This window comes from Pseudopodoces humilis, chromosome 1, assembly GCF_049639895.1.
Source record: "Pseudopodoces humilis isolate 2021_Gansu_Grassland_sample_001 chromosome 1, ASM4963989v1, whole genome shotgun sequence".
Classification (NCBI taxonomy): Eukaryota; Metazoa; Chordata; class Aves; order Passeriformes; family Paridae; genus Pseudopodoces; species Pseudopodoces humilis.
The window spans coordinates 85,173,127-85,198,409 of record NC_142200.1 but is presented as its reverse complement, the minus strand read 5'-3'; the positions used below and the strand labels follow the sequence as shown (position 1 = coordinate 85,198,409).

General features: G+C 37.3%; 1 protein-coding gene across 3 annotated transcripts; it reads right to left on the bottom strand.

Annotated features, from left to right (window-relative positions):
- Positions 1-152: 152 nt before the first annotated feature.
- PRP4K (pre-mRNA processing factor kinase PRP4K) lies at positions 153-25,259 on the bottom strand. Of its 3 annotated transcripts, none has more exons than XR_001331620.2 (19): positions 25,172-25,259; positions 20,227-21,420; positions 17,138-17,311; positions 16,710-16,865; positions 15,893-15,974; positions 14,122-14,332; positions 11,634-11,707; positions 10,300-10,390; positions 9,762-9,909; positions 8,409-8,546; positions 7,079-7,232; positions 6,060-6,174; positions 5,432-5,583; positions 4,869-4,955; positions 3,420-4,193; positions 2,863-2,908; positions 2,257-2,343; positions 1,387-1,432; positions 153-343 (listed from the first exon to the last, which is right to left on the bottom strand). XR_001331620.2 is itself a non-coding variant. In XM_005525319.3 (15 exons), the coding sequence occupies exons 1-15, from the start codon at positions 25,207-25,209 to the stop codon at positions 3,990-3,992; spliced, it is 3,018 nt and encodes a 1,005-aa protein (XP_005525376.2). In that variant the 5' UTR covers positions 25,210-25,259; the 3' UTR covers positions 2,655-3,989. The 3 variants fall into 3 exon arrangements, 1 of the variants encoding a protein (XP_005525376.2); XR_015772373.1 differs by having other exon boundaries at positions 2,863-3,554; positions 3,916-4,193; XM_005525319.3 differs by lacking the exons at positions 153-343; positions 1,387-1,432; positions 2,257-2,343 and having other exon boundaries at positions 2,655-4,193.
- Positions 25,260-25,283: the final 24 nt, after the last annotated feature.

Below are 25,283 nucleotides of genomic sequence, written 5' to 3'. Positions count from 1 at the left end.
AGGAAGACTTTTCCCAGAGGTTCTCTAATGCCCCTGATATCTAAGGAGTCAACTCCATTCACAGAACTGCACTTAATTTCTAGTGCATTTGAAAACTGTTCATACATTTCACAGCTTTGCAGTAGGATACATAGGCATAAGAAAAGACAGGATGAAGACAAGTTTCAAGCACAGTTTATTAATTTCAAGCAATTGCCACTTCTCAACATCCTCCACCCACATTACAATTTTACACATGCTGTAGAAGATCCCTCTATCTCCAGCAGTAGCACAGTCTGGTCTGCCTTCTGTATGGGGGTCAATATACACATAAAGGTTCTTCAGAGGTTTAATGCCACTTACCCTATATATGGAGATAAAGTATTATTAAGAAGATTTTAAAGAAATCATTATCTTCTATTAAAAACTCTTGAACAGTAATTAATTTTTAAACTAAGTAGTATACACCAAGGTAATAAAAACACATTCTAACTCCACAGGGCTGGAATCTTGTCTTTTCTGACGGCTTGGAAAACTGAGTGTGTTAAATGTGAAGCTCCTTGTCAACATGAGGGAGGAGGAAACAGAAATCAGCACAATAGACTTAGCCAAACCTTCTGTATGTAGGACCTCTAGCAAAAGACAAACATTAAAAATTTGTGCTCAGGAGGAAAAGTTAAGTTATCCTCCCTATCAGATGAGCTGAGAAACTGTTCATTGTGTTGCACAGCTGTTCTGCTTGCACCCAGCCACAACCATGAGAATTCAGCTGACTGTAGTGGCAGCCACAGCTACTCTCCTCGGAGACCTCAGGCTACAGGGACAGGCATTGCCCAAAACTGGAGAGGGGCCTTAACAGTGTCACAAAATCCTCAAGTCCAGAGGTTTTTGAAGCCAGAACTGAAGAGTTTTCTACTGTTGTCAACAAGAAGTATCAGCTGGATGGGGGACTGAAATCCACTTTTTAAGATTAACTCCTGCCATCCATTCTCTGTACAGATAATTAAGTTTGACAGAATTGAAACAAATAATGAACCTACTGATGTTAAAGAAAAAAGTGCATCACCTGCTTAAATGTTTACTGGTTAACACATTTATTTTAACCAAATATAATGGTTCATTTTTTTTCCTAAATGTAATAGATTTTGTACTGCTCATTCTATCATTTTAAGAAAACTACATTTTAAGAGTAATGCTAGTTTACCTACATTTTATTACAATTAAAAAAAAACCTCTTCAACCAGAAACAAAACAATCTATGTAACAAATTTTAATACAGCAAATATGTTTCATGAATTATCAGTAATGCAGCAGTGTTAATCAATTCTAAACTGAAATGCTGGAAACTAAAAGATTAAGACAGAACTACATGAAGAGTATTTTTCATATCTTTTATAGGACAGAAACCTTTGTTCATGTCTTCTGGTAGCCTTCATCTTCTTTTGAGCTGCACCTACAACACAAAGAACAAGTAAACGAGCAACTTTATGCTTCTCCAGAACAGCTTAAAACAATTCTGTAGGCATTAAGGGGCATCTTTTCTACTGCTTTGTTTCTGTATCACCAACTCATTTCATTGTTTCATATTCCTATTTTAAGAATAAAGTACAAAGTAACAGAAAGAATAAGCTATTACTACATCTGTGTAAAAGTGCCCTCAGAAGTGCTGCCTACGTTGTAAAAGTGCAAGTTACACTTGCTGCATTTAACTAGCAAGCAACTAGTGTTTCACTAAACATGAAAGCTAACTTCTTCCATTTCCTGTATGAAAAAGATACCTCAATATGTGGAAATAGGGAGAGATTGTTTTTTATTAGGAATTTTACAATATAAATTGAGAAGAGACAGGTTGAAGGTTCCAAATAGGTATACAAAACCACCCATCTCCTGCTTGTTTTCGTAGTTAGTTCATTACACCTCCTCGGTGGGGTATTCCCCACCAGCAGAATGACCTGCTTTGTGGCATTTTTCCTCATTCTTGCGTGCACTAAGAGTGCATGACTGTTGCCATTATGCACCTAGATGGATACAAAAATCCTTCTTAGTTCAAAGTACTATAACGTATGTGAAACCAGTGGGGTTTTCACAGCCTGCCAGAATATATTAATAAAAAATGAAAAGATGGACTTCTTAACATTGTCAAAGAGAATACTAAAACAGCAGTATGGACCTGAAAAAGTTGTCTCTGTTTTCCTCACCCTGTATAACCAACTCAATTGTCTCAAGCTCTTTTAACTTGTTGCTAAATGTTTATCTACACATGCTGTCAGAAATAACCTTGTTAGGAGGGTGAAGTTGGTGTCTCAGCAAATCAGACCCATGGAGTAGGCGTTGAGTGGCCTGTGACTCGCTTTCCTTTTTTCTCTTTCAGCACCATCAAAAGGAAAAGTGAGAAAAACAGCACAAACATTAGTTAAAGCCTGAATTTAATCCCATGTCCTACAGGAATAATTTCATTACAATGAAAGCAGACAGACAGTATCTGTAGGGTTTTTTGCTTTGTTTTTAAGCAGTGATAATTATATATCCAATTAATATAGCCTATAGCTCTCCCAAAGATCATAACATTTAATAATCCCTTTAATTAAATGATTAATAGGAAATGCAGGGGCGGGTCTTATAAATTACCTGATTTACCATCACTGAAGACAGATTCTTTTAAAAATGGCTACAAATGCCTTGTTCACAAAAGACTTTATTATCTAATGATGCATACTGAAAACATACAGAAATCTGCATGGTCCACTTTACATGCAGCAGAACAATCTTCACTTTACAATAAGTAAGTGTCAACTGTTTTATGCAAGAGACAACACTTTAAAGTCACATTTCTTAAAGAAAAGCTTCATTTACAAAAGAAATAAAAGGTAAAGAAGCAATTACCGCTTTTAAAAAGCAGCTGCTTTGTTCAAGAGTGGAAGGTTTATGCCTGTATTGAAAGACAACATGATCACAAATAATGAAAACAATGAACAAATGAAACACTTTTAGCATAAAGCAGTACACTTTCAAAATGACATACAAATAGTTAAAAATTTCATTATGTTGTCTATCTATCCTTTAGATATAAGGTCTTTCGAATGAGATCCCAACATATGTAATTACTAAATGAAAACTCTTCTGTAAGTATTGGTTCTATGTCATAGTGAACTGTATTTAACAAAATGTATACAAAGTCTATAGCAAGTTGATTAAAAAAACTAAAGTAATAAGAAACAGTACACTGAAGGCGCTCTATCCATCAAGTGCGCTCTCTCCCAGTTTTAAATGTGATGAACAGAACAGAAGTTGTAACTATGCCACGGTTGCAATGCCAGAAAATAAAACGATCATTTCTCAAACATGCAGGGAATTCTGCCACAATGCTATTGTCTCTCATTTGTCAGTTGTTCCAGTAAAATAACAGCTTAAACACCGGTGATGTTGATGGGTTAGCTTACCTTCAGTGTACTGAAAGTTGTACACAACCTGCTTTAAAAGAGGAGACCATCCCTGCGGGCAGGCTCAAGAAGGAACAGACCCCCTTCGGCACTGACTACACCAAGGGCATGCTGCTGTGGCCTGCACACACACACCTAGGAAAATGTGAATATAAACAGCATTTATGCTGGCCATTTTGTAAAGACAAAAATGAAGCCAAGTCTGCTAAAAACAAATCAACCACCCAGTATTACTGCTCTCTTTTTTTTTTTCTTTCTTTTTTTTTTATAACAGATGCTTTTTTCTTTTTATAATATATACGAACTGCAACCATATACATTAGCATTGTACTTTTGTGCAGTCTTGGCAATTAAAACAGTTCTACAGTGAAAATTTTCACATAAGACACAAAACAGAATTACTCTAACATTTCTAAAAGAAATATCAGCCTTGATGTTAATTCAAATGTATCATTTCTTCCTCAACTTTGCAGGGGAAATATTTATGTTTATATACATTAATAACTGCTGTGAAATTTCTTCAGTCTTTGTATCTTAATTAATCAAACCCTTTGAACTTCTTCATCTGGTTTAAATTTTCTCCTGGATGAAGGCGTGCTGCAGAGCCTGGTTGATGCTAATCCGTTTAGCTGGGTCTAGCATTAGAATCTGGTCCAACAAGTCCTTAAGCTGGTGCACTTTTTTACGCTGGTCTTCAGGGAGTCGTTGGCACCCAATCAAATCTGCTAATAGGTCCTTGGTTGGATTAATGGTGCTCATTACAGTAACTTTCTCCTACAAACACAGAAATGGCAGCCTTGTAGAACAGAAGTAATGCAAAACCCCCCTTTCATCCCTTTTCCAGAGCTTCAGCAGCAGCTTTTCTGCAGGCTTGTCTCGTATCTGAGCAGCAACACCCCGTCACCATATGGCCTCATAAAAATCATCATGCGTAGAGAAAAAAGTGGAAAAAACACTGTCGGGGGAGAGGCCACCAACACAGGTTCACACATGAACCTAACATCCCAGTTAATTCAGAATACAGAAATCCACATGTAAATTTCCTGTATCTGACCATTATTTTGTGATTCTTCTTAAATATAATGTGTCAGAATGATACCAAAATTAGTAGTGACCTCATACAATATAACCGTATCATACTGAACACCCTTCTATAAAATGAAGGCAGAATTAATTTTATTAGTAATTTAAGGATAGATTATAGGGAGATACCCTGTATATCTACCAGATTAAATTTAGATTTTTTTTGACTCGTGTTCCTACATGCTAGGAAAAAAAATTTCTTTTACCATTTTACAGCTATGTAATCTGTCCATAATGCTGCAAAAAGGACATTCAAATAGCTTATAAAATCTTGTTTTTAATTAGGAAGCCAAGGTACATTTGAAAGACCATAGAGTAGGCAATCCTGGAAAAACTGATGGATTAGTCAACACATAGAGGACTTACCCTTTCCGTCACTTTATCTACTTCTATATACATAAAGTTGAGATTTTGATCAAAGTGCTGATCTTTGAACACACCTTTTCGAATCATCTGGAAAATGAGGAAGAGGCAAGAGTTTCAGTCAAGTTCTCTGTGTCTTACACATTTTACAATTAACATCAATGTCTATTAATTTACTGCAATGTACATAATTTAATACTAATAAAAATATCAAAAGGACAGGAAGAGATGTTGAGATTGAACACAAAGATACAGTGCAAACTCTCTGAAAAAGGACACAGTATCTTTCATTGACTTACGCTTTTTTTTTCAGGTCAGTGCTTAGAAGGTTTCTGCTTTCACTTTATACTTAGTCTATGAAAAAGAAGCTGTATACTTTCACTTCATAAGATTTTAAATCAATATAAATTACACAGTCAGAGCAAAGTTTAGTACTTACTGTTAAGAAAAAATGCATATGATAAGAAACAGAATTCTAGGAGAACAAAGACTGTTTCTACTGTTCATTAAAGCAGTTTCATGTATATCAGTAAGTACTTATTGTAATAAGTACTTATTTTTCTTACCTTGTTTGGCATCTTTCCTTTGAGATCCATGGCAAGTTTCAACATATGATTATTGGTTTTGCCAGGAAACAGTATTTTTCCTGTATAAAGCTCATATAATGTGCAGCCTACAGACCACATATCTATACCATAGTCATAGATCTTTCCTATAACTGAAACAGAGCAATTCCAGTTAATTCCATAAAGGCAAACTGATACAATACCACAAAAGCAGACAGATGAAAAAATGCTGATTTATAAACTATATTGGTGCTGCTCTTCTTAGGAATAAAAAGCTACCATAAAAGCAGGATGTAACCTTTTAGCTTTTAAAGTGTCCCTATTTTAGAAAGGGAGGCTTTTACCTAACACCTAAACTGATCAGCTTTAAATCATCAATACCCAAGAAGTCAGAACAATACCTCTAAATTGAAACGTAACTATAACTCATCAGAATGACTTCTCACTGAGCTGATCACCAACATACATGAAGAGTCACATGAACATGCCTTCAAAGGCTGAATTTTTGACAGCCATCATATTTCCAGTCAGGTTTTGCTAAGACTAGAGAATAAATTCAAGTCAAGTTTTCATCTGCTAATACTGGCACTTGCTAGTATATGATGTAGCTAATCCAAAATGTACTTACTGATTTCTGGAGCTCGATAAAATCTACTAACTAGATAGGGTGTGATGTCATTATCTGCGACATGTGAAGCTGAGCCAAAATCACAAAGCTTTAGTATTGTTTTAGACTCGTTCACCTGAAATAAACACGAATATCCATTAGCACTATTTGTGGATAGAATTGATAATAGAACTGTAAAAGCAACAACATGTTTAAGTCAGAGAGAGGAAAAATATTCAGCCTTTAAACTGGAAGTTCCTTTCTGTAATCTAAGAAAATTATAAAACTTGCTCAAACTGAAAATGAGAGTTAATATCTTCAGATCCTACAAAATACAAAAAAAAGTCAGTTTCATGTACTTTTCCCCTAACGAAATCTCTTTGGTGGACCTGGATTTCATTCCAGACACTGAAATTTTATGGATTTAGACTTGAAAGTCCAGTATCCAAAGTACCACTTATAAAACAGCGTATTATTCATATCTCATGCTCACATAGTGTATTTTACTGCTGAGATAGTAATATGAGACTATTTTAGATAAATTAAAAATCTGAGTTTGTCACAGAGATTATGTCCAAAAAAACCAAAGGAAACCATTGGACTCCTCTGATGTAGCTCTCATGTCCTGCTGGAAAAGAGGCATTAAGGACCTTTCCCCATCATCTCACTCACATAAACAAAATCTCCATTCAGATTCAACCTACTTCCATTTTGCAGAAAGCAAAAACATCTCTCAACTATTGATGGGAAAATTTCAAGTATTTCTCCTGTAAGACACTGTCTTCCTTTGGAAAAACAAAGTACTTACTCTGCTTCCGATAGATGGGGATGCATGTTTGTTTGAAAAAGTTTTTATTTAGAAGCTGTGTTGTATTTCTTTCTTACTACTTATATCACAGTAACATTTTATACCAAAGTGTGAACCCTTAACATTTTCAGCAAATTTGACTTCACCTAAATTAACAGAACAATATGAATTTCAAATACTTTATTTTATGATACAAACCATGCAAAAAAAGTTTTAATTATTTGTTACTTACCAAAACATTATCTGGTTTAATATCTGCATGTAGGATATTGCATCTTTTAAGAAGTTTTAAAGCCAGGAACAATTGCTGGCTGTAGGAACGGACAGCTTTAATGTGGAGTCCAACATCTTTCCCATACTTCTTCAACACTTCTCGTAAATTCATACTGTTAAGGGAAAGGGGGAAAGAAAGAATTTGAAAGAGCGTAACAGAAAAACCAATAACAGCCTCCTAAATGCTAAGACAAACTTCAACAAAACACTTAGCTATAAATAGTTGTTGAGCAATGCAGCATTTAACATTCCACTCTGTGAGCTACAGAACTGAAATAAAAAGACTGGTCAATCAGATACGCCTTATACTGTGTAATTACTTGCTGGACTTAGTTCAGATCATATTCTTAATCAATATTGATATGAGAGGATTTATTTGCATGAACATGAACAGCATTTTCTTAACAACTGTAAGCCCTCTGTATTCATTTTCTTCAGAAATAAGTGAAAAAGGAAGAATGTAAAAGATAAAAGGTGAGGAGATTTTTTTGGTGATTTCAGCGGCAGATAAAATGACCATCATTCCAGGACAAAAACATAACTGGACATAAATAAGGTACAAGTGTGTTATCAAGAGATACTGCAGCATAAGACAATAATTTGTTCTACAGCTTATTATTGAAATATGATAGTAATATAAAAAAATTTGCATTGTTTCAGCATACAACTTATTTTGACCCCAAATATGGCAAAACTTAAAAAATGACATACACAGAAAACTTAGGATTTGAACAACAGATTTTTCTAAGTAGGAATGGGGACTAAGGCAATTAATATATCTGATCTATCATAAAACAGTATCTACAATCAACCTGTCACAAGAGCTTAATTACTTGAACAGAAAATGAGCATGCAAAGAACCACTGTAACCATTTTCTCCCTAAAGCTGTTACTACATCTGTACTCTTGACAGAATATACAGCATTTCCTGAATCTCTCTGGGAATGCATCTCAATACAAACCCTTAAAATGAAGAATTATGAAAAGTAATAAAAACATTGGCATATACCAAAAATCATTAAGAGCAGTACTAGCTAGATGAACAATCTTTAATACAATATCTGATTTCAAAAATTTTCCAGGCAGAAAACTCACAACAATGCTAAACATATATCAGAAATAGTTCGCTAGTCTGAATTTGTGCCTGCAGACCATTTTTTTGTTTGTTTCAAAGTTCCTTGCATTCTTGAATCCTGGCACTAGAACAAGGTATCAGAACAAGTCAAATCCAGAAAGGCAAAGAACACACAGTAGTACTTTACCTTTTACACAGAAATTTGTCATCTTACCTGAGTGGCTCAAATACCAGACAGAGATGTTGTTTGTGGTAGAAATGCCTGAACAACCGTAGACAATGAAACTTGTCATCAGGATCAGCATCATTTAGCTTCTTTAAAAATTCCAGTTCTTTTAGGCCAGTTTTTTGCCTGAAAACAGGGAAAAGAGATTATAAAACAAAATCTGTTTAATTCTAGTATTTTTTTAAATCTTGCCACTTGTGTGGCTATAATTATCCAGGAATGAGATGTGTCTTGTCATTACTGAATGTACCACAGCTAAAAATCCAAAATCACAATGGTTTGCTGTCAGTGACTAGGGAGTGGGTAAGCTGTTTTAATTCCTGGATATTCGCTGTACCTTTGCAACCTACTTATCCTTTCCTCCTCACTCTCAGTTGCCTGTAAGGCTAAAACTGGATTTTATCCTATAATGTGACACATTTCAAACAGCACTCACTTGAGAAGCTTACTTGTTTAAAAAAGTGCTTCACCACATACAACAGTATCAAAGGATTTAAACTGAACTGACTGTAGATTCAATTCTTCATCCAAGCTAATTAACTACAACACACTGAACTAAAACAGTTTATCACACCCTCCCTTTTGCCTTTGAAATTTTTCTAGATACTTTTTAATGTAAATAAAACAAATCCAGTTATACACACAGTAAGACAAATTTTAAAACTTCCAAGGTAAAATTCATGGAAAAGATTTTCATTTAAGTTGTCATTAACAGAAGAGGACACAAGATATGACTGTATAAATACTGCAGCAGATGGTGAAAACTAGTATTGTGGGCAAGTAAAGTCCTCAAATTACATACTTAAAGAGATCTTACTTGTTAATGTTCACTCAGACTTTTTTTTTGTATTTCAACAGTGCAAGTCCCATCTCTTTTTATGTATCTTATATACATGCAAATGTTTAGAAAATATACAAAAATAATTAAATGTATGGAGATCTTAGATCTGTAAGTTGCAGATGGAATCCAACCCATAGCCTGCCAATCTGATTTGATCCATTGAAACAAAATTTTTACAGTCCACAACTCCCATCTCAAGAAACACAGGGCTCATAATTAGCTGTAACCTTGTTTCCTGCTATCACTGTTCCCTGCAGGTTCGCAAATGAGAAAGTGCCTGATGAAAAGGCAAGTACCCTTCCTCCTGTGATAGCTGTAAAGAAGTGTGGATACATAGTCCTCAAGTGCTTCCCATTATCTGGCTCATATTAGCAGAAAAGGCAGGAATCACAGCTGTGATCTGTTACTTCACTTGAAACAAAGGAAGATTCAAATCACATAATGAAAAACTTCCAACTGTTCCACATGCTCTATTACCATCAAAAAACACCATTACTTACATAAGTTCATTGTTCCTGATGATTTTCACGGCTACTTCTTGGTTTGCTCTGGCCATATCTCTGGCTCGCACTACGTTGCTGAAGACTCCCTGACCAGTGTAACCATAGACATTGTAACGTTTATCTAGAACTTCACCTATATTAACACCTGAGGGATAAAACCAAGCAAGTTCAAGTTACAAGGGATAAACGTAATAGAACTTCTCAAGAAAAAGAAACCATTCTCTTACAAAACATTTTGTACATATTACAAAATATGAGGGCTATTGTAAGACCCTTTAATTTCATGGTGTACAATTTTCTGTATCACCTCGCTTTGTGGAAATTATGGGGAACAAAGGGTGATTCTTTAAGTCTGGAGTCCTTTCAAAACTGAGGTTAAAACCTGCATGCTTGTTTCATCTATTACATTATACACTCAGAGAGGGCTCTGGGATACATCTACATTAGAACATTTCAGTACTTTCATACATGAGGATTTTTCTCCACTCAGCACCCTCACTCTACCTGTCCTTGCTGATAAACAAACACAACTTACGGTAATAGCCTTCTGCGTCTGTCCAGTTATCCCTGAGATTGGGGTTTTCTTTGAAGTCTTTTCCAAACCCAGCAGCCCTTAAACGAGCACTCTGAAATAAAAAGTAACAGCTTTGCTTGTGTACTCTGTATTTTTCCTTTGACATTTACTTACCAAAGCCCTTTTTCCCCTACTGAAAAACTGTTCTCTCCACAATAAAAACACAGTTGTCATGTTAGAATGCACATTTTGGACCATCTAAGTAAGACTTTTTATTTACAATAAGTTTATAGTAAAAAAGTTCAGCAATTTGCAAGGAAAACACAACTGTTGAAGCCTTGAATTTCTGTTCACTACATGCCACTTGTTTCATACTGTTATACATACTACCATGACACTTCTATAACTGCTGCTGACATCTCTTAACATACTGGGCAATATTTTAATCACAAATTCAAAACTATGAGTGGTAAAGTTTATCTTCAATTGAACAACAGTTTCTGGAAGGGGGAGCTGCTAGCTTACAAGCAATATAAATCTCCACTTGTAACTTCTGAACTTTTAAAAATGCACCCTCACACAGACACTATCTTTTAAGTATATCCATCTTTTTCCAGGTCAGAGGGACACCAGTGTTACTAGAATAAAACCACAGCCTATGTTATATCTGCCATAAAAACTCTCCAGTCAATTTTGGTTTAAGTTAAGAAGAAAGTTCTTGTGTTTACTTATTTCTCAATGTTATGCATCAGCAAAAATGCAGAGGATTTATAGAAAATGGCACATAAAATCTCAAAGGCAGACATTGGACTGCCAATATCTGAGGGTCACTGCAGCATATTTAGAGAAAAGCTAATGAAATAGTATTAAAGTAAAACCAGGCAATGTACCTCTCTTCATCCCAAAAAATCTTCAAACAAAGAACCAGATTACTCCAACATAGCATCATTAGCCAATTACAGTATCTTACACACTTTTTAATTAGCCATACATGAGTCTCTGGAAAAAAGGTCATATTTAGAACATTGCAACATGGCAATAACAATAAAAAGCTGAACTTATAAATAGATTAATGTTTTTACCATGTGCCATTGTATTCAAACAGCAGGTGAATTCCCCAATCGCTTACTCCTGTAAAATTGCCACTAATTTCAGCAGATTTTATTTCACTGAAATACTAATTAAGAATCTGCCTGCATTGGCTGACCAAAAGATTAAGAACATACAAGTCACTTAGCAGCATGTGCTTTTATGTGCTTTTTAAATCAAAGTTCTCACAACCCTCAAGTGACAGTGACTCTAACAAAAATCAAGCAGAAAAAAAATCATACATTTCATCTCCAAGAATTACCTACATCAAAGTATGCAGCGAACATATCATCTGATTCTGTGAACATATCAGGTGCTAGCAGCTTCTTCTGAGATGAACCTTAAAATGAAATTCACATTACTCAACATGAAAAAGATGTTAAATGATAACTCTGTTGCCAGTATAATTTGGCACCTGGTATCTTTACAGCATAGTCTAAGATTGGTATATTGGCAAACAGGTAGCTCTACTAATGTTTCTAGCAAATGCCATTTCACATATTTCACATTCTAGAATATAAAACTCAGACTAGTTAAGTTCTTCAAAGAACCCAAAAATCTCTATCTCCTTGAAAAACTACATGTAATAGCTTTCAAGAAAGCATAGCAGAAAGAAACTACATACTTACATGCTCCCTACAAATAATGACTCTCTCTCTATATATATATATGTACGTACGTATGTATAAAAAGAAGTACAGAATTACTGCACGTATATATAAGAAAAACCAGTCTTGTTTTCAGTACACAAGTTCAGGCTTTTCTGCTAATCACAAGGTACTTTACTAAAACCCAAAGTTGTAAAGCCCAGAAATTGTTTATTTGGTAAATCCTTTCCCCAACCCTGCCAAAAATGGATCTGGTGTGCAGCTTTTTGTCAAGCACAATGTTTACTATTGCTTTAAAGAGAAACATTTTTGTTATGGGCAAGATTATCCCTTTCTCACCTTTTAATCATCTTTAAATCCCAAAGACATTTAACTTGGTTGATAAGATAAAAGCAAAGAAATATAAATTAAGCACACGTTAGTAAAAGCAAGCCAACTTCAAACTATTTAATTCATGTACACATTATGGCAGCCCTCCACGAACACGGTAAATTGGAGACCCTCCCTTCACTATGCAACGGAGAAAAATAAATGGTTAATTCAGTTCAGAGGCTTCAGATCTTGTGATGCACAAACCCTTTCCATACCAAATAACCTGACTGAAATCTGACAGCATAAAAAATAAAATCATCCAGCATGCTGCTACCACTGGTTCAAGGTATACATCTATCACCTGACACTTGTAGAGAGGCAGTTTACACCACTGTTTTGAACTACAGACCCTTCTAGAAACTTCCTCATATTTTCCTTTTAGTTCCAGTTACCTGTACTGGTCTGCAATGAGTTATTGAGCAGTTTCTTAGCAACTTACTACTCTGGCCCTTTGTCAGGACACAAATAAAAATTTACTCCTGCAGAGGAAGATAACCCACTGGTTTCAGCTGTTGTTACAGCCGCCTCCAACTCAGAATCCTACCACCCAGATGTAACTGTAACTTTAAAAACCTCTTTTACATGTCTATGTGGAAAATGCTTACATATTTAAAACTTAAATTTTCATATGCTTTAATAGACAAAATTAAGAGAGCTTTGACAAAATAGGAAAAACACATTGTCTGTTAGACATAATAAGCCTAAACCTGTGGTATGCAAAGAAAGCACTAAAACAGTTCTTTTCACCGATGTTGCAGGAGAACAATCTGAAAACACATGGCTCAAGGGAACACCAGGATAAACTACAGAGCAGTACAGCAGTCCCAAAGAGATGCAGCTTTATTACTTTCAAGAGAATCATCCACTAGAGACATCGTATTTAGGCCCCAAAGATACATGTGGTACAGGATATGAAATACAAGCCAACCACAACTCTCCCTCCAAGGGGTTGGGCAGGCTCCACAGCCCTCTTTGAACATTGCTATTGCAATTAAACTGTATGGAAAAGCCAAAGCAACTTAAACTAGCTCAAGTACAATCACACAGCAACTGCACACACCTCTGACTACTTGGAAGATGTACAGTAATCCACTTTCAAAAGACAAAAAAAGCAGCAGACTTTCAATACTACAGGGTGCACTGGGAGATGTTCCGCATTCCTTTTGCTGCAGCTGGCACAAGGCAGGTTTTATATCAAAATTTATTTCAACAATGCTGTACAATAGAGTACATGAAGAGAGGGAAGAGAAAGAAAATACCCATTTCAGCAATTAGCTATGCTGCTAAAAGGGCCTTACTAGCAATGACCCACAAAAGCTTTAATCATTCTTAATTACTACAGACCCACCCATATTCTTCTGTCACAGTGGCTTTAACCAAAAAAACGTGTAAAAGGAGCAGGATTTCCAAGTCTCACAAAAGGAAGTCTAGGACTATACTAAGCTTCTAAGAAAACAATTTGCCTAAGTGAAAAGAAAAATTTGAAAGGGAAATTCTTAACCCTATAGGCAGACATCGTTATTTGCTCTTCCAAATGTAAAGCACAAGTTCTGTTAAGAGTTATTAGAAATACAGAGAACGTATTCCAATCATATTATCCTTCCTAATGAGGAAGCTTTATTTTAATTCTATGCTTTAAGTACCATAATATCTGTGAAAACATTCACAAATTCCATCCAAAAAGTCAATCTACTTTTCCTAGTCTGGAAGTAAGTAAACTAAGCCAAGTGTCTGAGCGTTCATAAATTGCATTAGAGAGATTTCAGAATCTTACCATTGTTCTGTTCAACTGTCATGAGGTTGTGCTTGGCTTTCACTGACGCCTCAAATGTATCCACATTTTCCCGTTCATACTCCTTAACATCAGCAGCAACTCTTTCTAGAATGTCATCAGGAGAATTTGAGCGACTGCGTGTACTGCTTTGAGGGCTGCTTGGTTCAGATGGTACAGATATGTTACTGTCCTCTGTCTGGCCTTTGTATTTCTAAAAAGAAATTTAATTTTTAATGTCACTGTTACACATTATCACAATTTAAAGATTTTCATATCCACCCTTTCAATGGTTTGGGCTTTCAGCTGAAGCATCTTTGCTTTAATAATCACCTGTGTCTATAAAGACAGCAGATTATTTTTAGAATGGGAAACAACTTCTGAAAATTCAATTTGTCACAATGCACCACAGCCCAGACCATAAGACTGAAATATTCACATGTGTTCTTTTGGTCTTTAAATTTATTTAAAAATAGATTATTACTGAATATTAATTATTTGGTTAAATACAACAAAATAGCAGCAGCAAGAAATTTATTACTAAGCTGTCCTGGCACATAAATACTGAAATACAGTCTTTGAGGAAAAATTAATTATTTTATATCCTACATTCTAGAATATTTCCTAGTTTTACCAGTGTTATGGTACAGAAAAGTAGCTTTTAGATTCAGATTTTTAATGTGAACTTGAAATCCTATTTATTCATTCACCTGTGCTAAAAAATTTCTGAAGCATTAAAAAAATTTTAAACATCAGCTTTAATATTTTTGTTACCCTTACGTACTATGAAATTATACAGATCTCACTTCCTACCCCAAAAGGTAAAAATCAAGATGAAGAAATGCTACTACCACTCAGTTGTCAAGGCTGAACTATTTAATAATACAAGTAGAGGTTTTTCTGTTTAGGGAATTCAGCTCTGCAATTTGCTTCCAGCTTGCATCAAAATTCAGTGTAACCTGTCTTTGAATAGAATTGATATAGTTTGGCTCAGTCATAGCTCTGAAGGATTTTACAATGGGCTTTGCATAAAACTCAAGCCATTAACAGTATTTTTAGTGCTGTTTAAAATAAGCAGTACATTAAAGCCAGTGATTTTGTACCTGATACTAAATAAATACGCTACAGCATTTTGCTTGCTGTGTTTGAATTCTGTGACAAATCCCACCTTTGAAAAAAGATAGCTGACTTGTATCGTACAATGATACCCCCTTCAGCCACAGCTTCTTTCAGGGGGTCTCAATCAGACACTACACCTGTGGTTACTGTTACGTTACTGTACTATGTACTGTGTTACTCCTTGTTACCTGGAGTAAGAAGTTCATACAACTCACCTGTGCTTTTATGGAGGAACCCATGACAGTGGCTTTACAAAATTTTGGAAATTGACATGTACAACTTCTACTTGAAACAAACTGACTAGAGTTAGGCTAATTGATATGTAACTTACTGTTACACTGGCATTATCAGATCAATGATACAGCTACAGAGAAAGCACACAGATGAAGACAACTGAAGAACATTTTTAACATGTCTTAAGACCATCAGAGAACGTTTAACTGTAGCAAAAGATGACTCACAGAAGAGTCACTTCAGTTTTAAAAGCAATGCTGTAACAATAGAGGTGTAGAATTTAAGAGAGCCTAACATTTGCAATGAACTGGAAAAATACAGCAATAGGAGTTACTATTGTAATGCAGCAATAGGCAAAGAGCCTTCCTTTACCCTGACATTTTACTCTAAAAACACAGAATTAGCTCCTGTAACCATGTACCTGAACAATTGCTTGCCGCTGTAATCTCCTTTGTCTTATTTCTGCTTCTTCATCCTCTTCTTCCAAATCAAAGTCTTCAAGACTACAAAAATATGATTTTTTTATATAACTTCATAAACATATAATTATCTCCTAAATTTTACCAAGTGCAGTTGCTTGGCATATAAAGCACGGAATATATTAAACAATAGCTGTTCAAGTGACTCAGAAAGCAACGGTGTATTAAATCCCACTGCATATATTTACATTTCCTTACAAAGAGAATTTATCTCTTGGTATCTCATTGGGACTTTCTGCATTCCATTTTTAATTGCAAACAACTAATAGCCCTCTTCCAGAAGACAGCAAACAAACAAAAAACACTTGCTCCTTTTCACTGCAGCATCATTTTTCCTTAATAATTTGATTAGGAATGCACTCTTGCACAATTGAATAGGCAGATATTTAGGAAATATAAACACAATTTGCAGACAGCAGTTAATCCTTTCAGCTATTAAAGCTTTCCCTCAAGCAGTAAGCTTTAGTAATGAGACCAAAAGTTTTCACAAGATACTAATCAAGTTGAATTTAATAACCTAATGATATATCCTTCCTTCAGGTCTGCCCAGTAGCTAGCAGGTCTTGCTAGTTTTTTCCGTATTCTGAAGTTTTTCAGATTCTCACAACACTAATTTGACAAGATTGCAAGTACAAAGACATGATTACGGTTTTAGGTGACAACTCAAAAATCCACCATGAAGATAAATGTTAGCTCATTCTTGGTATCAGTGGAACTGCAAGTTACAAATAATTAGTGTAAGTTAAAATACAGTCTTACTTTTCATCTGATGAAGACTCCTGTTCAGCTTTCATGCCCTCAGAAAGACTGCCTTTAAACTTGTCTTCTTTAACTTTGCTTCTACTCCTACGTCTATGGCCACCACGTGACCTGGATCTCCTTCGAAGGCGAGATCTACTTCTCCGGCCTCTATCCCTGTTTTATAAGAAGAGATTTGGATTTTGTGGGGGTTGCTTTGATTTTCTTAAGAAAAGAAGGAAAACCTTTTCAGAAAACATACAGACACACAATGATTCCAAGCAATAAAAAAAAACTTAATTCACAAAGGACAAAATGAATTTAACTGTGCTAGTGCATTATTAACACAGACAAAAAAAATAGCACGGTCTTTTTACACATAAGATAGCAATCCTTATTCTTCCTGTAATATCCTACAAAATCCATTTAAAAACACAGGGTGTCTTTACCTCCTCCGAGGAGATCTACTCCGCCTTCTGGGAGATCGGCTACGTCGAAGGGGTGTTCGAGATCTCCTCCTAATGGGGGACCGAGACCTTCTTCTGGATGGGGACCATCTGCTGGGTGGGCTGACATCCTTGGATCTTTCACGTCTAGACAAAATGTCATCCCTGGTCCGTGTTCTTAAAACAGAGGAAGAGTGGTGGTAAAAATCAGGAGCAAGCTGAAAACAAAGAAGTCAGTTTCCTCTAAAAACTCACTTGAAATTCTCACTGCAGGTGAGGGACCACCAGATGGGCTTCTGAGGAAGGGATGGATAAGGCGGCTGCAGAGCTGGGCGCCCTTCCTGCATGCCTCTCCCCACCCTGGGAAGTGTGTGCCCATACTAAGATCTAGTTCAGGACAAGTCTGGAAACAGCTCTTTAATTACTACCACAATGTTAAGAGAGGTTCTAAAACAAAACTTGTGTTTAGGTCTTACATAAATTGTAGCTTGTTTTCAAGTTTACCAGAAACTGTACTGAAACAATACATAAAACCCAAAATCTTATTCTTGAGAATTATTTCACCAGCTTCCCACCATGCTATTGAAATTTAGGCTTAGGATCATGCTACTTCACAGTAGGGACAATAATTTCTGTTTCAATTTGTGCAGTACAACTGCATGGCTTCATTTCACACACCCTAAAACAGCAGATGAAAACTAGAATTCTTCACTAAAATCTAAACTATTCCATCTCAAATTAGAACAATAATTCAAGTGTGACACTATATATATACACTATTCAAAACTTGTTTATTCTTGCCTATAGAGATTCACAATTATTCAAGAAAAAAAATCCTTGATGGGATTACTACATTAAAAAGCTTAACTGCATGACAGCAAGAGTTCAGTCAAAAACTGGACAGAATATAAATAAAAAATTTAACAATGACTCTAATGAGGCTGCATTAGAAACTGGAAAATAGTTTCACACTATTTCAAAGGAAATGTTGCTACTCTTTTTTTACTGCTCTTTTTAAAAATTATTTTTAATTTTTTTAAAATCAAGTTGGAACAACTCATTACAGCTGCTATATCTCACCAATGAGCAAAATATCTTGGGTCTGAAAGACTAATTCCATCCATTCTGTGATTTTTTTCGTTTGTATTGAGACTGCTAAATCAGTTTCAATTACCTTAACTACAGACAATGATCAGACATACAGAACTGATCCAAAATAATGAGGCAAAAGGAAAATTAATACATGTGCAGAGTATTGGCAGTTCCTACAAGGAATTACGGTACTCAAATGCTGGAGTAGGCCAATACCTTTAGCCCAATTAATTTATATTATGCTCTTGTGAACAATATTACATAAAAAGGGACAGGATGAAGAGTTACAGGCTTCCTGACTAACAGAGTGGTTGTACTGCCAAAACCCAATCAAAATATCTGTTACAAAAAATAAATTAGTTCAGAGATCACAGGAATGAGATAAAAAGTGGAAGGTCATTAAGAATTCATAGTAACATCACACAATGAGTAACTCCAGTCAAAGACCTGAGAAGTCTTGTAAGATTAGAACACTGGAAACAAACTTGAAAAATGAAATTACTGGGATTTTTTTTGTTAAAACTGTTTATTAAAGCTCCTGAAATTCTCTGGAAGTTTGAGTAATTACAAGCAGTTAAAACTTGAACACAGGTGGAATTAATTCAGCTGTCTTACATGGAAAGATTATTCCTGCTGATCCGCAAACACCTCCAGCAGAAAATATTTTAGTAGTCCCCCACTCACATGCTGCTCACCACGCAGTTACAGAAGTATGAATTTGACAGCAAAATTCTAGACACATGCATCACTTGAAATATGTGTCTAGACAACCAATTCAAACTGGCTGCAATGCAAGCTGTCAAGAAAAATGAAAACTGAAAGATGCAAAATGTTGCAGAGGAAAAGTGAACTGCTATGCCAGAAGAACTCGGTGGCTAGGCAGACACATTCCTGATTCACCAGAAAGCAGCCAGATAAATTGGTAGCATTTACAGTACTTGCTTGATCACGTTAGCATCACTGGGGCCATTCTCCAAAGTACCCAAAGATACCCCATACCTGAAGCCAGAGTAACCTTCAGTGATTCAGGCTGAAACTTTCACGTTTTTTAAGTGCCAATTCACTACACTTTGTGGGTCCAATTAGTTTTAAATTTATACTTCCTTGTTCTTAGTTCTCAGACTGGGTGAAGCTAAACCCCCTGATACAAAGTTTTAAATTATTTGTTATACAGTGCTGAACTCTTCTGACTCTTAAATTTCCTACAGCTAATGAATTAACTTCCAAAAATGCATATACTTATATTGTTCTCTTCTTTGAAACTCACCACACAGGCATTATTAGCTTTCAAATTTCAAGATAACTCCCTTCATAGGCTAAATATTTTTAAAAAATACCAAGACTACACCAATATACTAAATAGATTTCCATCATCCTCCTTTAAGTGTATGCAAAATATGGTAATTACATATGACAGTCCAATAACAAAGCAACATTACCATCCCACTAGCAAATGAAAATCCACAATATTTAAAAAAAAAAAAGAAATAGGACTCTGAGAAGGACATCTTGATATAAAAATATTTGCTTACATTCACACATACTCACTATCTATCATTAGGGCTTTTTTTGAGGGGAAAGAGGAGCTAATTACCCACTTTTAGCCAACACTAATATGTAACACTGAAAAGAATTCTCACTCCACAGAAGTTTCAGAAAGCAACAGAACTACTGAGAAAGAAAAAAAATAGAAGCCAAATTCTGAATCCAACCACAGATAAAAAGGAGAACAGTTACAAAACTTGTTGCCAGTAAGGTGTGAGCAGCAAATAACTTAGCACTTTAACAACTACAAGATGAATTTGTGTTTCTGAGAGCTGGGAGTAATAGGTTTTTTTTAAAAAATGAATACATACAAAGTAAGCTCATGATATCATGTACAATCTGATTACCTTTTTTAATACCTAGTTTCTGAATAAAACAAGGAGAAAAACACTGAACTAGAAAACAATTCATCCTGTAATGCATTTTTGTGATGGCTCATGACACCTTTAAGTTACCTGGGAGAAGACAGACGCCTCCTTTCTGATTCTCTTCTTTTTCTTTCTGCAGATCTACTCCTCACTCTTCTAACTGGAGACCGGGTTCGAGAGGGGGATCTACTCTGTTTGGATCTACGATCATTAAAGAGAGGGGATCTGCTTCTTCTTGACTTTTCACGCTGTTTGGGAGATAAGCTTCTCCCTTTTGGGCTACGGCCAGGTCGTCTAGGGGACCTGTTTTCTTTCCCTGAAGAAGCATCTTTAGAAGGAGATTTAATTGGCTTTTTTTCTTTGTCAGTCTCTGATCTCCTAGGTTTTCTATCTTTGGACCGTGATCTTCTATCTTTGGATTTGCTTCTTAGTTCTGCTGGAGATTTAGATTTTCTACCACGATCTCTGCTTTTGCTTTCATTCACAACTGGAGACTTTCTGCGGTCCCTTGATTTGCTTTTATCATCAGCCTTATTTCTCTCCTCCGGAGGAGACTTAGACTTTCTGTTTTTCTCCTGAGATCTCCTCTTAAGTATTGGAGACCTAGATTTCCTTGTCTGATCTTGAGACTTACTTCTCTTATAAGGACTTTTGGATTTCCTCCTTTCCTTTGACTTGCTTCTAGTAGTCTTCTCTTTGACCCCATCAACTCCTGCCTTAGCTTTCTTTTTGTCAGATCTGTGCCTAGTCCTTTCTTTTGATTCACTCTTACTTGCTTTCTTGGAACTAGTTTTATTGTCCACAGGTTCTAATTTCCCCTTAGTATTTGACTTCGTTGTAGGCCTTGTTCCATTTCGTGCTTTTTCATTAATCTCTCCCTCTTCTTCAGATCCTGACTCATAACCTTGTAATATTAATCCCATTCCAGACTGGACTTTTCCTTCCATTAATTCATTTTCAAGTTCAGCTTTCAGCAATGCTCTTTGTTTCTCTAAGTCTTCCAGAGGAGCCAAAAAATCAATTTTAGTTCTTTTAGCTGGTCCATCTTCTTTGTCAGAGGCATCAGCCACCTCTTTCCATTTATGTTTCTTATGTTTGTGTCTGTGTTTATGTTTTTTGTCCTTATCATCTTCTGAAGAATGTTTATGTTTCTTGTGTTTACTTCGGTGTTTGTGTTTCTTTTTTTTGTGTCGGCTGTGCTTGTTCTGAGGTTGGTCTGCCTCTGACACTTCCCCATTTTCTTCATTCACACTTTTCTCGGACACCTCAGCATCCTCAACCCTGCAAAAAACAAAGAGATCAGTACTATACACTCGCTGTAGTCTTTTATCTCACGTTAAGTAGACAGCCTTTTATGATAGAAACTAACTGCCATTTATTCACCTACCGTTGGGAGAATTAAAAACGTACCACTAATTTAACTAAGTTATAACAGCAGATACAATTCCTCAGGAACAGACAACTCTGACTGCAGGAAGAAATAGTACAGAAGGAACAGACAGCAAATGCACTGACAAAACCAAATGCGTGGATGGAATCAATGCTTATGCCTTTACATTCAATTCAATTTACTTATCTGTCAAGAGCACACAACAGTGCTAAATATTTACTTGTCAGTCCATCATTACCCATGTCACTTTCTGCTCCACACCAATGCCTAACCCAAGCTATGCCTTTTTCAAGTACTTTCAAGTGGCAGAAAACAGTTGTGCTCCAAAGATCAAAATTTACTTCAAGGTTTGATGCTGACCACCTTATGAAACCTTTCTGCAAAATCTCATGCAGAGCTGACTAACTCCCTTAGTTGCATTTTTTGCTCTAAGTGTACACAACTGTTTGAAAATCAAGAAATGTTCCTATACATCTATATTATTCATGCAATACAGGGAACGCTATTAAGGAACAGGACAAATTAAGGAAATCTAATTTCAGAGCAGCCTTCTGATAGTATGCAGCAGATTATCAGCTTCAAAAATATGTGGTAATCTTGACACCTGTAAAATGCCATTGACCAAAACAGCTGAAAATAAGTCTACATCAGGTTATTAAAATAATAATACACAGTGTTTCTTCTAAAAAGAATATTTTCAATTAACTATAATTTCTCCAGATAGTAACTTCAAAAAATTCAGTCCTGATGTTACACATTCCCTTGTATTATCTCCCAGAGCGACTGAAACTGGCTTAGTAATAGGGGTTTTTACAGTGTTTAGCAAATAACTCCTGTTCTCCTTAAGAAGGTTAATTAAGTTACTGTCTGTGGTAATACAGGGACATTTGCCTTTCAAAACATTACAGGTGCCAGAGCTCACCTTTCTACAGACACACTCCATCTAAACTACCATTCTGAAGTTTACTAGTTACCACTTCAATAACTTCAACAGCTCTTTGCTGTTTACTAAGCCTCATTAGGTGAAAAGAAATCCCCCAACATGAGTCAGGGGCCAGGGGTGAACGTACACAGAAATGCAGAAATTATCTTCTGAACTTTACTGGCCTCATACAACAGTTGTTTCTAAAAAGTATGACCAATAAACTGATCCAATACATGTATCAGAGATATTCTAAGCCAGACCTAAAGGACAGCATCTCACTGCGAATTTGATTAGCATCTTCCTAATTAAGGACATGATCTTCAAGCAGCGAACATGTACTCTCCTGCCTGAATTAAGATAAATTCTTATACTAGTAAATAAAGCTCACTTTTCTGCAAAGTACACTAAAATTATTTGCTAAAATCGTTAGCAAAACTTTAGTGCTATGAAATTATGAACTTCCAAAAGGAACAAAACTGTTTGAGTTAAAAATATAAAATATTCAGAGACTTAACTTAGAATGCCGTTTGTCTTTAATGTTTCTATTACTACTTCTGCTTACTCAAGGCATACAGAAAGGTGTTTTTCTTAATTGCTATCTCCTGACACTCCACACCATTATGATAAGAGAATATCAAGCAGAACAAAAGAGAGAAAACTGGCTTAAAAGGAGCTCATTTTCTCTTGCACTTGGCATTAAAAAAAAAGGTAAAAAAAAAGAAAAAGTATTAAATGCAAAACTTCTTCAACTTGGATTTGCCTTCCTGAACAAGTATATCTGTGACCTAAGTGGGGAAATGTGACAAGGAGAATTTTAAGTGAACTATGTGCCTTTCAAAATTTATTATAGATGGATCCAGGATCCTGGGTAAGTCCCCAGTTAAGACATTAAAGGTACTTCAAGACATTATAAAAATATTAAAGACAATACAAAGCACATCAGTTCCAGGTAAGTCTTCCTTCTCTTATTAACAGAGGAAATTCTTTTGTTATGGTATGTACTTTAAAGTTATGTAACAACCTCATCCTAAATTCTGGAAAAGCCAGCTGGTGGCTAAGGTGCCAGATGAGACACATCACCCCGGCAGTATCTCAGGCCACTACAGGCTGCCAAAACAACTGCCAGCTGTCTTTGTAACTCAACAAAAAAATTAGGTTCATTAATATGCAAAAAAATAGTTAATTTTCTTCATGTACAGGGATACAATTATTATTTCAAGTAATTTCATTAAACTATGGGTAAACTTCAGTTCAGTGCTTCAGAAGCATAATGGCATGGATGAAAAAACCTTTTAGGAATATTTTAGAAGGTGATGAGGCATGTCTACATGTTTAGGTGCTAATGGCTTTAAGCAAAGAACTGTGACATGAACTTGTTATAGCCCTTCTTCTTCCTATTTTTGAATTCAAGCAGAAGAATTACAGGATAAGGATATACACATAAGGATGTGCAGTGATTTCACCAATCTTTTCCCTCATACAGAATTCCTATCATAAGATTCTAGCTTATCACTTCACTTTCTCTCTACAATACTAAACACTATTCTTCGTGTGCATATGTTTTACATGGCTCACATGTACTCCCACTGCTTTTCTTCACCTTTTTTCTACTCCCAGGATAAACAATAAAATCATGCCTCTAATCAAAACTCTTTAAGGAGAAAAAAACCACAGAAAACAATTTATATGGCTACTACTAATGTAGTAAAAAGAAGCGAGCAAGCATCAGATCGTTAACTACCAGCAGAATTTCCAGAAGATTGTGCTCACGAGCTCCTGAGTGCGGACAAACCAAACCCCACGGCACTAATCGGGGTGCCTGGAAAACGCACGCCCGGGAGCCCCGTTCCGGCGGCAGCTCGATCTTCGCTTCCCAACGGGAGCCGGGACTTGCCAGTCATTTCGAGGGCTGGAAGGAGGGGCTGGCGGCAACAAATCACTTTCTGCTTCCACCAGCACGGGCACTTTCTATACCGCGAGAGCGGCCGCGGCCCGGGGGAAGGAGGGAGGAGGGTTCGCCGCAGGGCGGGCAGCGGCTCGGCGGCCCCAGGGAAGCCCCGCGGCACCCGGCAGCCCGGAGCCCCCCGGCTCCGCTCGGATAGGGTGTGTGGGAGTGTGTGTACGTTTGATAGCGGGGGGGGGGATCCCGGGGACCGCCGGCCCGGATCAGCCTCAAGGATGCCCGAGCCCTGCGCGCCCGTGCGGGCAGCGGCCCCGCTGCCACGCGGGGGAGGCGCATCCCTCCCCCGCGATCCTCCGTCCCACGACCCCCGCGCCAGCGGCAAGCCCGGTTGGCCGGCGGCGATCCCGGTTCCCCGCGGCCGGAGCGCCACCAGGGCGGGGAGGCGCACGCGGGACTCCCGGGGACACGCGCCCGCCGCCGCTTCCCTTCCCCCCCTCCCCCCGCGCGGCCCTCCCGAATCCACGGGCGGATCCAGCGCCCCAGGCCCCGCCGGGCCGCCTCGCCGCGGGGCCGGTGGCGCCTACAGCAACCCCTCTTCCCCGGAACGGCCGCCGTCCCCCATCCTTCTCCCCATACCCCCCTCCTCCTCCTCCTCCCTCGCCACTTCCATCCGGGCCGCTTCTCGTCGTCCCCGTCCCGTGTGTGCGCGTCCCCCCTCCCCAATCCCCTCATCCGCGCTTCTCCGTCCACCTCCCTTCTCCTCCTCCCCAAAGCTCCAGGGCGCGGAGCCTCCCCCCCTTCAGCCGGTCCTTACTCGGGCGGTCGCTGCTCAGGCTCGGCCGCGGCGGCCATTTTGAACTTCCGAACTCCTTCGCTGCCGCCGCCGCTGGTTGGGGGCGGGGGGAGACGCGGGGCCGGAAGTGAAC

Bases quoted from the DNA above. Each gene is read 5' to 3' on its own strand.
- PRP4K (XM_005525319.3), bottom strand. From the start codon at position 25,209: ATGGCCGCCGCGGCCGAGCCTGAGCAGCGACCGCCCGA. The intron at 11,708-14,121 runs GTAAGATTCTGA...TTTCATTTTAAG, and splicing joins GACAGTTGAACAGAACAATG to GTTCATCTCAGAAGAAGCTG. The intron at 6,175-7,078 runs GTAAGTAACAAA...TGTTTATTTCAG, and splicing joins TTAAACCAGATAATGTTTTG to GTGAACGAGTCTAAAACAAT.